The 12,240-nt window shown below is 54.7% G+C and overlaps 1 protein-coding gene across 2 annotated transcripts; it reads right to left on the bottom strand.

Moving 5' to 3' along the window:
• Positions 1-660: 660 nt before the first annotated feature.
• MAPK13 (mitogen-activated protein kinase 13) lies at positions 661-11,972 on the bottom strand. Of its 2 annotated transcripts, none has more exons than XR_004261406.1 (12): positions 11,347-11,972; positions 10,612-10,741; positions 9,316-9,374; positions 5,978-6,086; positions 5,780-5,809; positions 5,113-5,160; positions 4,867-4,988; positions 4,690-4,761; positions 3,474-3,553; positions 3,139-3,217; positions 2,865-3,041; positions 661-2,610 (listed from the first exon to the last, which is right to left on the bottom strand). XR_004261406.1 is itself a non-coding variant. In XM_032253554.1 (12 exons), exons 1-12 carry the CDS (start codon positions 11,463-11,465, stop codon positions 2,531-2,533), a joined length of 1,098 nt encoding a protein of 365 aa, XP_032109445.1. In that variant the 5' UTR covers positions 11,466-11,910; the 3' UTR covers positions 661-2,530. The 2 variants fall into 2 exon arrangements, 1 of the variants encoding a protein (XP_032109445.1); XM_032253554.1 differs by having other exon boundaries at positions 4,874-4,988; positions 11,347-11,910.
• Positions 11,973-12,240: the final 268 nt, after the last annotated feature.

The following is a 12,240-nucleotide window of genomic DNA, read 5'->3' as shown; positions in this document are numbered from 1 at the left end:
CCTGAGTAGCCTGTAATCCCAGCTACTCAGGAGGCTGAGGCAGGAGAATCACCACACCTGGCTAATTTTTGTACTTTTAGTAGAGACGGGGTTGATTTCACCACTTTGGCCAGGCTGGTCTTGATCTCCTGACCTCAAGTGATCCACCTGGCTCAGCCTCCCAAAGTGCTGGAATTACAGGCATGAGCCACCACGACCAGCCTTGTTGTTGTTAATTTTTGTTGTTGTTGAGACAGAGTCTCGCTTTGTTGCCAGGCTGGAGTGCAGTGGCACGATCTTGGCTCACAATGCAACCTTCGTCTCCCGGGTTCAAGCAATTTGCCTGCCTTAGCCTCCCAAGTAGCTGGGATTACAGGCACCCATCACCACACTCAGCTAAGTTTTGTATTTTTAGTAGAGACGGGGTTTCACCATGTTGGCCGGGATGGTCTAGATCTCTTGACCTCGTGATCCGCCTGCCTCAGCCTCCCAAAGTGCTGTGATTACAGGCATGAGCCACTGTGCCTGACCTTGTTTATTTTTTAGAGCAGTTTTAGGTTGACAGAAAGTACAGAGGTTCCCAGTACTCCTTCTCCTTCCCTCTCCCTAGTTTTCCTGATTAGTAGCATTTTGCATTAGTATAGCACAATTGTTACAATTTATGAACCAATACTGATACACTAACTGAAGTCCATAGTTTACTTGAGGGTTCACTCTGTGTTATCCAGTCCTACAGATTGTAACAAATACACAATATGTATCCACCATTACAGTGTCATACAGAAGAGTTTCAAGGCCTTAAAAACTGTCTGGGCCTGCAGGGTGGCTCATGCCTATAATCCCAGCACTTTGGGAGGCCAAAGTGGGAGGATCACTTGAGTCCAGAATTTCAAGACCACCCTGGGCAACATAGAGAAACCCCATCTATACAAAAAAGAAAAAAATTGTTTTAATTAGCCACCTGTAGTCCTGGTACACCTGGTGGCATACACCTATAATCCCAGCTACTTAGGAGACTGAGGTGGGAGGATGGCTTGAGCCCAGGAGGTTGAGGTTACAGTGAGCTGTGATTGTGCCACCGCACTCCAGTCTGGGTAGCAGAGCCAGACCCTGTCTCAAAAAAACAAAAAAACAAACAAAAAAAAAACAGCTGTCTGAGCCTTCGTTTTCTCAGTTTTAACACCTGTAAGATGAGTGTGAAGCTCCATCTGAAGCCCCTCAGCCTCCTACTGTAGGTTTCTGATTAAGGCCTCCCAACAAATCAAGTGGGACTGAAATCCACTAAATGTCTCGAACTATGGTCTGATATCCATCAGAATCACTAGGCTTGGGTAGGGGCTAGAGGGCCTCATTCAAATGCACATTCTCAGGTCTCAACTCCAGACCTGCTGAGTCACAAGCCCTGGAGTGGGGCCCAGGAATCTGCATGTTAAAAAGTCCCCTGGTGCACAGGGAAATTGAAACCCATTGTGTCCGTGATAGCTTGTGCACATGGAAATTTGTTCTGCCAGAGTTTCTCAGATAAAAACATAGAGGTTCTAGCCACTGGCAGGTCAAAGCTCTGGAGGGCCAGGCCATCTCCCAAAGGGAGCAGAACGGTTGCCATCAAGCCAGGCAAGAGCCCATTTCTGCCTGTGCAGCTCGCAGGCTCCAAGCCTGCTGTTGTTTCATATCTTGATTGCTTATCACTCACCCAAAATAACCTGAATGCAATCGCACCAGCTGCAGCTCTCTCCGCAATTCCCTTAATTTAGCAGCCAAACACATTTGGTTCCTTAACAGAGCACTAGGCCTCAGCACCAGGCCCAGGAAGGGGCCCTCCCTCCCAGCTATCTGTAGTGAGTCCAATAGTTTCCCCCACAGAACTCGTGTCCACCTGAAACCTGAGAATGTGACTTTATTTGGAACTGGAGCTTTTGCAGGTGTAATTAATAAGGATCGAGATGAGCTCATACAGGATTAGGGTGGGCCCCACATCCAATGATTGTTGTTCTTAAAGGAGGAGAGAACAGAAGAGACAGAGATTGGAGGAATACAGCCCAAGCCGGGAATGCCACGGTCTGCCCACTGCCACCATGAGCTAAAGAGAGCCAAGGAAGGATTCTTCCCTGGAGCCTTCAAAGGGACCACGGCCCTGCCAACACCTCCAGCTCAGATTTCCAGCCTCCAGAGCCATGAAGGAATCAAGTGCTGCTGTTTCAAGCCACCCAGTTTGTGGTAATTGGTTAGAGCATCCCTAGGAAACCAAAGCAGCCCCCCGGCCTGGCTCAGCACCTGCTCAGCCCCACTCCAGCAGAAAGGAAAGGCCCCCCACTGCAGGCGATTCTCCAGATGAGCAGTTTAATGTGGCCCATTAGAATCAGAGCTATCTTCTCCCAACCAGCATTTGAATTCTGCATCTACTAGGCCCATTTCCCACTCAAGGAGAAGGATCCTTCCTTCTGTCCTCTGCTTGAAAGGCTGTATTCCAAGAAGGGCTGAGTTTGGTAGTGACAAATAAATACTGGTCCTTGGGTAGTGTCTGGCCGGCAGTGCCATGCAAGATGTGTCCCTACAGCTTCATGCCACTCCGGCGCCGCGAGTCCTTCCGGGCAATGGGGCTGAAGTTCACAATCTCCTTGTAGATGTGCTCTGAGAAAGGCAGCATGGTTTAAGGTGGGCAAGGAGGTGCTGAGGGCGAGAACTCCACCCCCCTTCAGACAGAGCACAGAGAGCGAAGTCAGCTCAAGGAGAAAGAAGCACACAGGAGACAATGCCCAACAAGAAGGCAGGGGCAGGAGCCTCAGGTGGCAGGTAGGGCTGGCAGAGGCCAGGCACAAAGACGGAGGAGGCAAGGAAGAAAGGCTTCAAGTGGAGGCGAAGAAGCCCGAGGCCCCAGCTCTTACGCTTCCATTCATCCACTGTGAGTTTCTCGTGTTCTAAGGAATCATCAAACGGCTGCTGGGCCTCCGTCTCTTCCTCAGGGTCCCGGAAGGGTTCAAAGAAGGGATGGGTAAGGGCCTGCGCGGCCGTCAGGCGCTTGTCCACGTCCAGCTCCAGCATCTTCTCCAGCAGTTCCACGGCTGCAGTGGCAGAGCTGTGAGCCTCACACTGGGCCAGGGAGAGCCCGCCCATGGGGGTGTGCTGAGAGGCCCCTGAGGAGGGAACCCTGAGACTCACCCTGGGGGCTGGCCTGTGGGAAGAGCTGAGTGAAATCCTTCTTGGGGCTCTGTGGCAAGGCCTGGATGTAGGATTTGGCCTGGAAGACAGAAAAGCATCAAATCCCTCAGGGCTCTGGCCTTAGGGTGTAGAGCAGGGATTTCAGAAAAGCCTCAGGGCAGGGCTGAAGGCTCAGGTCACAGTCCATGGTGAGATGAAGACAAGAGCTCCTGCAGGGTAGGAGGATGCTGTGGGAAGGTGCTGGCGAGCCTTCTTCCACAAAGGCCTCCAGTCCACCAGGCCCACGTCAGCCAAGCACACAGCCCAGGCCACCCTACGTCCCATTTACCACCCACCGCGTTGTCTTTCAGCTTCTGCACGAACTCTGTGCCTGGCACCCCGGTCACTTTCAGGATCTGGGTCAGCTGGTCCAGGTCTTGATGGCAGGTTAAGGCTTAGCCTTGCTCTCCTTGTGGGTCTGAGACTGCCCCTCCCGCGACCCCACCATCACTCCACCCGGGCACCGTGGCAATGGGTCATCCAGGCTCTAGCCCTGCCTAACCATCTCCAGCTCTCAGGAGGAGGCTCATTCTTCAGGGCTCAGGGCTCCAGAGGCCTTTCCAACATGGCAGGCTGAGTGGGGGTCCCTACTCAACAAATGCATTTGGATTTCTCAGCCTTCATCCCACTCAGTCATTCTTTTTCGTTTCCTTGTCTTCTGTTCAAAGGCCTGCCCTGCACACACGGGCACTCAGTTCATGTGTATGGTGCCAACATGTATTTTCCATAGTGGTAGAATTATAGGTGACTCATTTCTCATCATTTTGCTTATCTACATTTTTTTTTTTTTCCTTTTGAGACAGGGTCTCACTGTCACCCAGGCTGGAGTGCAGTGGCACGATCTTAACTCACTGCAACCTCCACCTCCTGGGTTCAAGTGATTTTCCTGCCTCAGCCTTCTGGGATTACAGGCGTGTGCCACCACACCCGGCTAATTCTTGTGATTTTTGGTAGAGACGGGGTTTCACCATGTTGGCCAGGCTGGTCTCAAACTCCTAACCTCAGGTGATCTGCCCACCTCGGCCTCCCAAAGTGCTGGGATTACAGGCATGAGCCATCGCGCCCACCCAACATTTTCTTTTTCTTTTTCTTTGAGTTAGGTCTCCCTCTGTCGCCCAGGCTAGAGTGCAGTGGCATAATCATAGCTCACTGCAGCCTCAACCTCCCAGGCTCAAGCAACCCTCCTACCTCAGCCTCTCTAATAGCTGGACTACAGGTGCATGCCACCATGTCTGGCTAATTAAAAAAAAAATTTAGAGATGGGGTCTCGCTATGTTGCCACGTCTAGTCTCAAATTCCTGGGCTCAAACGGTCCTCCCACCTCAGCCTCCCAAAGTGCTGGGATTACAGGCATGAACCACCTCATCCAGCCTTACTGCATTTACAAATTATTCTACAGGGAGTATGTATCACTCTCACATTAAGAAAAAAAAAAAAGACAGTTATTTAAATAAAGTGTCTGCTGAAGGAAGGAATCCCTAGATGGAGTTTGGCTTTTCCAGCAAAGGATACAATCTTTCCCCTTGAACAGAGTTTTCCCTGTCAGCATCTCCGCCATGATACAGCCAACAGACCAGATGTCCACTGCAGAGGGAGGGAGAGTATCACCTGGGATGTCTGACCGGGACCCGGCAGTCAGTCAGCGCTGAGTGACCAGCTGGCCCCAGGACCGCCCTCTCAGGCACTGACCACTGACCAGTCTGGTTGTAGTGCATCCAGCTGAGGATCACCTCAGGGGCCCGGTACCAGCGGGTCACCACGTAGCCAGTCATCTCGACGTCTGCAGGCCGCGCCAGCCCAAAATCCAGGATCTATGGCTCAGGGGATAAATGGAAAAGGAACTTGCAGAGGGGAGGAGGCTCTGGGAGCGGCTTCCAGAGGCTCCCCTCGGGGAGGGCCCATCCCGCCTCTGGGCTGAGCCCGTGGCCCACTCACCTTCAGTTCACAATCCTCGTTCACAGCCAGGTTTCCCGGCTTCAGGTCCTGGGGGGAGGACAGAGAGTGCGTGCTAGGCTGAGGCAGAGACGGAGCTGGTCTTAGCTCCACCACCACCCAGGGATGTGACCTCAGCCAAGCCCCTTCCCTTTCTGGGCCTCAGTTTCCTCATGTGTAAATGAGGGTTGGACTAGGTGTTCTCTCGGGGCCCATCCAGCTCTAAAATGTTCCTGCTTCTTGAAGCCTGAAACACTCAGCTCAGGGCTCACTGTGTCTGCAGCAATTCCCCCAGGAAGTCCCCTGGGACACAGCAACTCTTTCGAGCAGGTCTTCCTGGGCCATGGCTGGGTCTGAAAAACTCCACATTCTGTGCTCCTGGGAAGTGTCCTATCCCTCCACCTTTCCCACTCCTTCCCAACCCCCTTCAGACAGAGCATGGAGAGTGAAGTCAGCTCAAGAAGAAAGAGCACCCAGGAGACAATGCCCACCAAGAAGGCAGGGGCAGGAGCTTCAGGTGGCAGGTAGGGCTGGCAGTGGCCAGGCACAAAGACGGAGGAGGCAAGGAAGAGAGGCTGCGGGTGGAGGTGAGGCAGCTCGAGGCTTCCAGAGAGTCCCCCACCCAGGGATGGGACGGGGCCTCTGAGGACCATGTCAAAGAAGCACTCACCCTGTGCACGACCCCAGCTGAGTGGATGTACTGTATGGGGGAGAGAGAAGGGTGAGTCCATGGCCCGGCTCCCACATCAGGCACATCAGGCTGGCTCAGAAACCTCCGACCTGTAACAGTGTGCTCCCTCCAGCCTCCCCACACCTCAGGTCTGGACACCAAGGCGTCGGCTCTGCCACTCTCCAAGTCCCCACCCACCTTCAGGCCTTTGAGCATCTGATACACCAGGTACTGGATCTTATCCTCACTGAACTCCATCCCCATGATCTTCTGCAGATCCGACTGCATGAAGGGCATCACCAGGTAGCTGGAAGACATGAGGGCTTCGTGGAACAGTCCCAGGTCCCACCTCAGCCCCAGGTCTGAGCTCAGAGGAGGGGCCTCAGGGCAGAACAGGGGCCAAAGAGATGCCCTCCACTGTACAAAAGCCAGCCCCACCTCAGCCAGCCAGACCACTGCACGGGCCTCTGGGCTCCTGGCTCCCAGCCTCCCGTGGCGAGCCGCCCAGCTGGCAGTTGGAGCATACTCTGGAAAGCCGCATGGAGCTGTTTCTGCTCTTCAAAGGTACTCTCTCCTTGCCCTCTTCCACACCCCAGGGAAAGCCACAGCTAGGAGTCAGAAAATCTGCCAGTATTTCCTTCGGCTTCTGTCCAAATGTTGTATCCCTCATGCCCAGCTGAGATGCCCCCGCAAACAAACAACATGTCTACCTTTCCAAGAAGGAAACCGTTTCCAGGAGGGGGGAAGCGGGAGATGGGGAGGCTGCTGCAGCCTCCTAGGGGATTGTACAACAGAATGAGGCCAGCAAAATGTAACCGTTTCTCAAGGTAATAAAGTGAAGTCCAGGATAAAGACAAAAAACTCATAAAAATTATAAAATAGGCCAGGGGCCATGGCTCGCACCTCCAATCCCAGTTCTTTGGGAGCTGGTGTCTAGACGATAGCTTGAGGTGAGGAGTTCAAGACCAGCTTGAGCAACATGGGGACCTAATCTTTCCTTTTTTTTTTTTCTCTTTGAGATGGAGTCTTGCTCCATCGCCCAGACTACAGTGCAGTGGAGCGATCTCGGCTCACTGCAATCTCCGTCTCCTGGGTTTTTTTTTTTTTTATTTATTCTTAGTAGAGATGGGTTTTACCATGTCGGCCAGACTGGTCTCGAACTCCTGACCTTAGGTGATCTGCCCACCTTGGCCTCCCCAAAGTGCTGGGATTATAAGCGTGAGCTACTGTGCCTGGCCTGGACCTCATCTTTCAAAAAAAAAAAATTAGCCAGGTGTGGTGCCATGCACCTTTAGTCTCAGCTACTCAGGAGGCTGAGGTGGGAGGATGACTTGAGGCCAGGAGTTCGAGATCAGGATGAGTAACATAGTGAGACCCCAGCTCTATTTAAAAAAAAAAAAAAAAGGCTGGGCACAGTGGCTCAAGCCTGTAATCCCAGCACTTTAGGAGGCCAAGGCAGGCGGATCATGAGGTCAAGAGATCGAGACCATCCTGGCCAACATGATGAAACCCCGTCTCTACTAAAAATGTAAAAATTAGCTGGTCGTGGTGGCTTGCGCCTGTAGTCCCAGCCACTCGGGAGGCTGAGGCAGGAGAATTGCTTGAACCCGGGAGGTGGAGGTTGCAGTGAGCCGAGATTGTGCCACTGTACTCCAGCCTGGCGCCTGGCAACAGAATGAGACTCTGTCTCAAAAAAAAAAAAAAAAAAATCTGGACATGGTGGCATACACCTATAGGTTCACCTACTCAGGGGGCTGAGGCAGGAGGATGGCTTCAGCCTAGGAGTTGGAGGCTGCAGTGTTTGTGCCACTGCACTCCAGTCTGGGGGGACACAGCCCTATCTCTAGAATATCATAAATTAAAAAAAAAAAAAGTTACCTTAAAAAGTTATAAAATAGATTTATTTTTTTGGAAAGGACATGCTGGAGGCATCTCCAGGAGACTTTGGATGTTGGCAGCCCTCTCCTGCCTGACCACACACCTCCCTCGGGGCCCTCACCATGCCTGGTCCCCTGCTGTGTCTTTCACCTCCACTCAAACACTGGTTCTTCCATCTTGGCGACAAACTTCCTGAAGCCTCTCTGTGCTACAACCACATTCTCTTTACTTTGCTTCTTCAACTGACCACCCCTTCTCCCTCTCTCACCACCAAACTTCTAGAAAGGGTGGTTCACACTCCTGGACTCACTGCCTTACCTCCCCGTCCTGAGTTAACCCGGTTTCTGCTTCCCTCCCACTGCCAGACTACGCAGCTCAGGGTCACCAGTGAATATCCGACAAACAAACCACGACTCTCTTTTCTTCTTATCTGACCTTTGGTCAAGCCGGAACCTCCCTCTCAATTCTCTGCTGACTCTCCTCTGCCTCCGATCCGGCCCTCTCAGCTTCTTCCACCTGCTGATCCTCTTGGATCTTCTCTTTCATGTTGATATCTGAATCAACACTATCTTACCACGTTCTACAGTTACCCGTCCCCGGGCATCAGCTATCACCCATAGGTGATTATTCCAGCGCAAATCCACATCCCTAGCCCAGGCCTTCTTTTCCTGAGGTTCATGTTTATTTGCAACTGTGATTAAACATCAGAATGAATGTTCACAGGCTCTTTAAAAGTAAAGTGTCTAAACGGAGCTCATTATCTTTCCCCCAAGACTTGTTCTTCCCCCACCTTGTATTCCAAGCAGGAACCTGCACATCCCCCCACCTCTGCCACCTCCGTCAGCCACTGCACCCCAACAGATGGAACATTGTGTCGGCCCTGCTTCCCAAATGGGGCCTCAAGTCTGCTCTCGGTGTCCCGTCACCTCTACTTTAGGTCCCGGTCTGGGTCACTGACACTGACCTCCAGGGTCTCCCTCTGCCCCAGAGCTGCTTCCTACTCCTTTCTTGCTGCTACCCAAGTGCATCCCCCAAATCCCATCTGAACACATCACCTTCCTGCTCAAAATCCCCAGGTCTTGAGGCTGCCTGTAGGATCAATCCAGACTCAGCTTGGCCAAGCCAGCTGCTGGCCTCCACTCGCCACACTGACTTCTCCATCTTGTCCAAATAGTCCAGTCTCATTCAAACACTGCACAGGCAAAGCTATACGTTTTGCAACTGAATGTTCTGGTTCTGTGCCATGCTCTCAAACACACCCATCAGCCAGAGGCAGCCAAGGCTTCTTAATCCTTGCTTCATGCTAGAAAGAGCTCCAAGGTCCAGACTTGCATCTGTGTCCCCAGGAAAGGCAAGTTGGCGCTAACCCTGTGAGGACTGGCAGATGTGTCTTCATGGTGTTAAAGCTGGGTAAAAAGCAAAGTAGCTGTGTGGACTGCTCCCTGCCAGTCAAGCACCCCACAAAGTCCTTCCTGCCTTTTCCTGTCTGCCTTTGGCTAAAAGCATCTTTCCAGAGAGAATCACACTTGACAGGCAAAGGCACAGGACTGGCAGGGAAGGAGGCTCTCCCTACCACACCCGAAATAGAGACCCTGGACCTCCCCCCACCTTGCTCCCCAGCCTGCTAATGCCCCCAAACCCAGTGCAGCTCAACTCACAAGTCATGGAAGTTGCGCAGGGAGGACGCTGGGGTGAAGACATCCAGGAGCCCAATGACCTGGGGAAGAAGTCACCTATGAGGGCTAGAGAGATGCTGCCTTCTCCTCCCACCTCCTCCTGGGCCCAGGCCATGCACAGGACCATTCCCCCTTTCCTAATGCACCACCTCCAGCAGGAGGCAGGTCTCCAACCTTCTTGGAAGCAGTAAAAAGGGCAGAGGCTAGAGGAATCCCCTGGATTTGGAAGGAGTTTGCAATAAATGGTGACAGAGAGTCGGGCTGGGGAGAAGGGAAGGTGGGGAGAAGAATGAGGTGTGCTCATAGCTCTCAAGTCTGGTATTCAGGGCAAGCAATGAGACCCACTCTCAACTCACATAGGCAGCAGGAAAGCACGAAGGGAGGGTGGAAGGGAAAAAGGAGGGAACAGGGAAGAGGATTTCCAGCCAGCAAACTCCCTGCCCCTGACCTTGGGTCTACAGCCACATCCATCCTTGCCGGCCACAGGGCTCGTTGGGAGCCAAGGGCAAGATCACCCTGGCTGGAGGTCAGAAGGAAAGGGTTTGCTGGAAAGGGATGGGCTTAAAATGTACATAACATTTTGAAATCAGTCTTTGTAATGTCTGCCCTCCAATCTAGGTATCCTGGAGCAAAGCCTGGCTGCCAGGCCCCGAGCTGGGTCCCTGGTTTTCCCAGCTGCTTCTGTCAGACATGACGGTCATGTGCTCAGGGCCGGAGCCATGCTGCCTAGATTGAAACCCCAGCTCATGTACTCACTAACCACCTAACCTGTGAGCCTTGCTGTGCTTTAGTTTCCTCATCTGTGACACGGAAGCAATAGTATTCCTATATCACCAGGACTAGACAAGTTCGTGTTTGCAGAGCTCTTAGAACATAGGAAGCGCTCACTATGTGTCCTTTGCTGTTGCTGTTATCAGGGTCAGGTGGACAGGACACTAACCAGGATTCTAGTCCCAGCTGGTCACAAGCTCTCAGACAGGGAACCAATGACAAAGTTCCCCTGTGCCCATTTCCTCGGGAGGATGAGACAGTCTGTACCTCACAAAGTGCATTCTGCCAAAAATACCCTTTGACCCCTTCCTGGAAAGTGGGCAGGGCAGGTCCCGGCACCCCCTCCTTTCAATACTGAGGTGAGAGGCACCATCAGGGGAGCAGGGAGGAGACTGTCCCGAGCTCTCTGAGCTCTCCGCTCTCTGTACCGGGAGGCCCCGCCTGCGCCGCCCCTGACTCCCCAGGGCAGCCCCCGCCCCCCTCCCCAGGGCCGCCGCCGCTGCCTACGTTCTCATGCTGCATGTGCTTCAGCAGCTGCAGCTCTCGGTAGGCGCGCTTGGCGAAGATCTCGGACTGGAAGGGCCGGCTCAGCTTCTTGATGGCCACCTTCTCCCCTGACCGCTTGTCGATGGCCGAGCTGTCGCGCACAGGCAGGTCAGCATGAGAGGCTCTCCTCCTGGGAGGTATCTCCCAGGCCTCCCTCACCCCTTCCGCTGGGCAGCTGGGCTGGGGGGGGGACGCCCACCACCTAGAATATGGGGGAGCCGCGGGGCGCAGGGCAGGGGGTGGGACGCCAGGCAGGAGCCGAGAGAGGGGCACAATGCCGGGGGCAGCAACGTCTCCTCGCGACAGGATCTCCCCGGACGGGTGGGAGGCTCAGTCTCCCTGCCACTTGGCGAGCCACCTCCCCGTCTTGGGGCCTCAGTGTACTCGTCAGCAACAGGGACGATCTGCCCGATGTACTCTGGGGCCTTGCAGGGGTACAGTCCTGGAAAGCCAGGCCCAATTCCCAACTCAACCCACAGAGACCTCACACAGCCGCCCGGTGAGAAAAGGGAGATGGCGGCTGGGTGGCCCCGGGGAGGGCGCTGGACCTTGAGGTTCTCGGTACAGGTGGCGCTGGTGACGGGCCCGCCCAGGGCGGCCAGGACGGAAAGTGGAGCGCAGGGCGCCCGCCCCGCCTCCCCCCGCGTCCCCCGCGCCCCCCGCGCGCCTCGCGCCTCAGTGGCCCGGGGGTCTCACCACACGGCGCCATAGGCCCCGCTGCCGACGTGCGTCGGGGACACGTAGGTCTTGGGCAGCTCCCAGACCGTCTTGTTGACGTCCTGCTTGTAGAAGCCCTTTTTCCGGATGAGGCTCATCCCGGGCACCCGATCTCGGAGGCCCCGGCGTGGCGGCTGCGTTCGCGGCCCAACGGGCTCCCAGCGCCCCGGTCCCCGCCGCGCCCGCCCCGCGCCGCCCGCTCCTCCCCCGCGCGAGGGCGGGGGCCCCGGGGCTGCGACGCTCCCACCTGCCGGCTCGTCCAGGTGCGCCGGGGCCGCCACGCCTGGGCCTGCCCAACCCTGCGCTCCCGCGCTTCCGCCCGGCCCGACGGAGCCACCGCGGCAGGTCGCCCAGGCACGGGTCGGGGCTGCCCTGCGGGACCCTGGTGCCTCCCGGCCGAGCGCGGGCCAGCAGCGGGGCTGGGGGGTCCCAACAGGAGCCGGGAGGCAGCGCTTCCCAGCTCCCTGCAGCCCCGGTCTCCGTAGGAAGAGCTCCCCGGGACTGTGAAGACACAGGAAAGCAAAACAAAACCCCACAACCTCTTCCTTAGGGAACATGTCAAACATGCGGGAAAGAGGCGAACAGAGTAAGCCAGCGCTTCTCACACTTGAGTGTGCGCAGGAAGCTCCCGGGCATTTTATTCAATTAAAATGCAGGTCCTGACTCGGTAGGTCTGGGGTGGAGCCGAAATTCGGCATTTTCTAGCCAGCTCCCAGATCAGAGGCTTCTGGACCACAACTGATAAGAGGTTCTCGTGAACCCCCGTGACCCCACTTCCTCAGCAACCTCAACTCATAATCAGTTTTATTTCATCTACATTCCTCTCCCACCATCGTTTTGAAGCAAAATCCAGACGCCATATCATTTTGTTCA

The sequence above is a fragment of the Sapajus apella genome, unplaced genomic scaffold (genome assembly GCF_009761245.1).
Source record: "Sapajus apella isolate SASKATOON/1434 unplaced genomic scaffold, GSC_monkey_1.0 scaffold83, whole genome shotgun sequence".
NCBI lineage: Eukaryota > Metazoa > Chordata > Mammalia > Primates > Cebidae > Sapajus > Sapajus apella.
The sequence above is the reverse complement of the archived record's forward strand: the minus strand, read 5'-3'. Positions and strand labels throughout refer to the sequence as shown.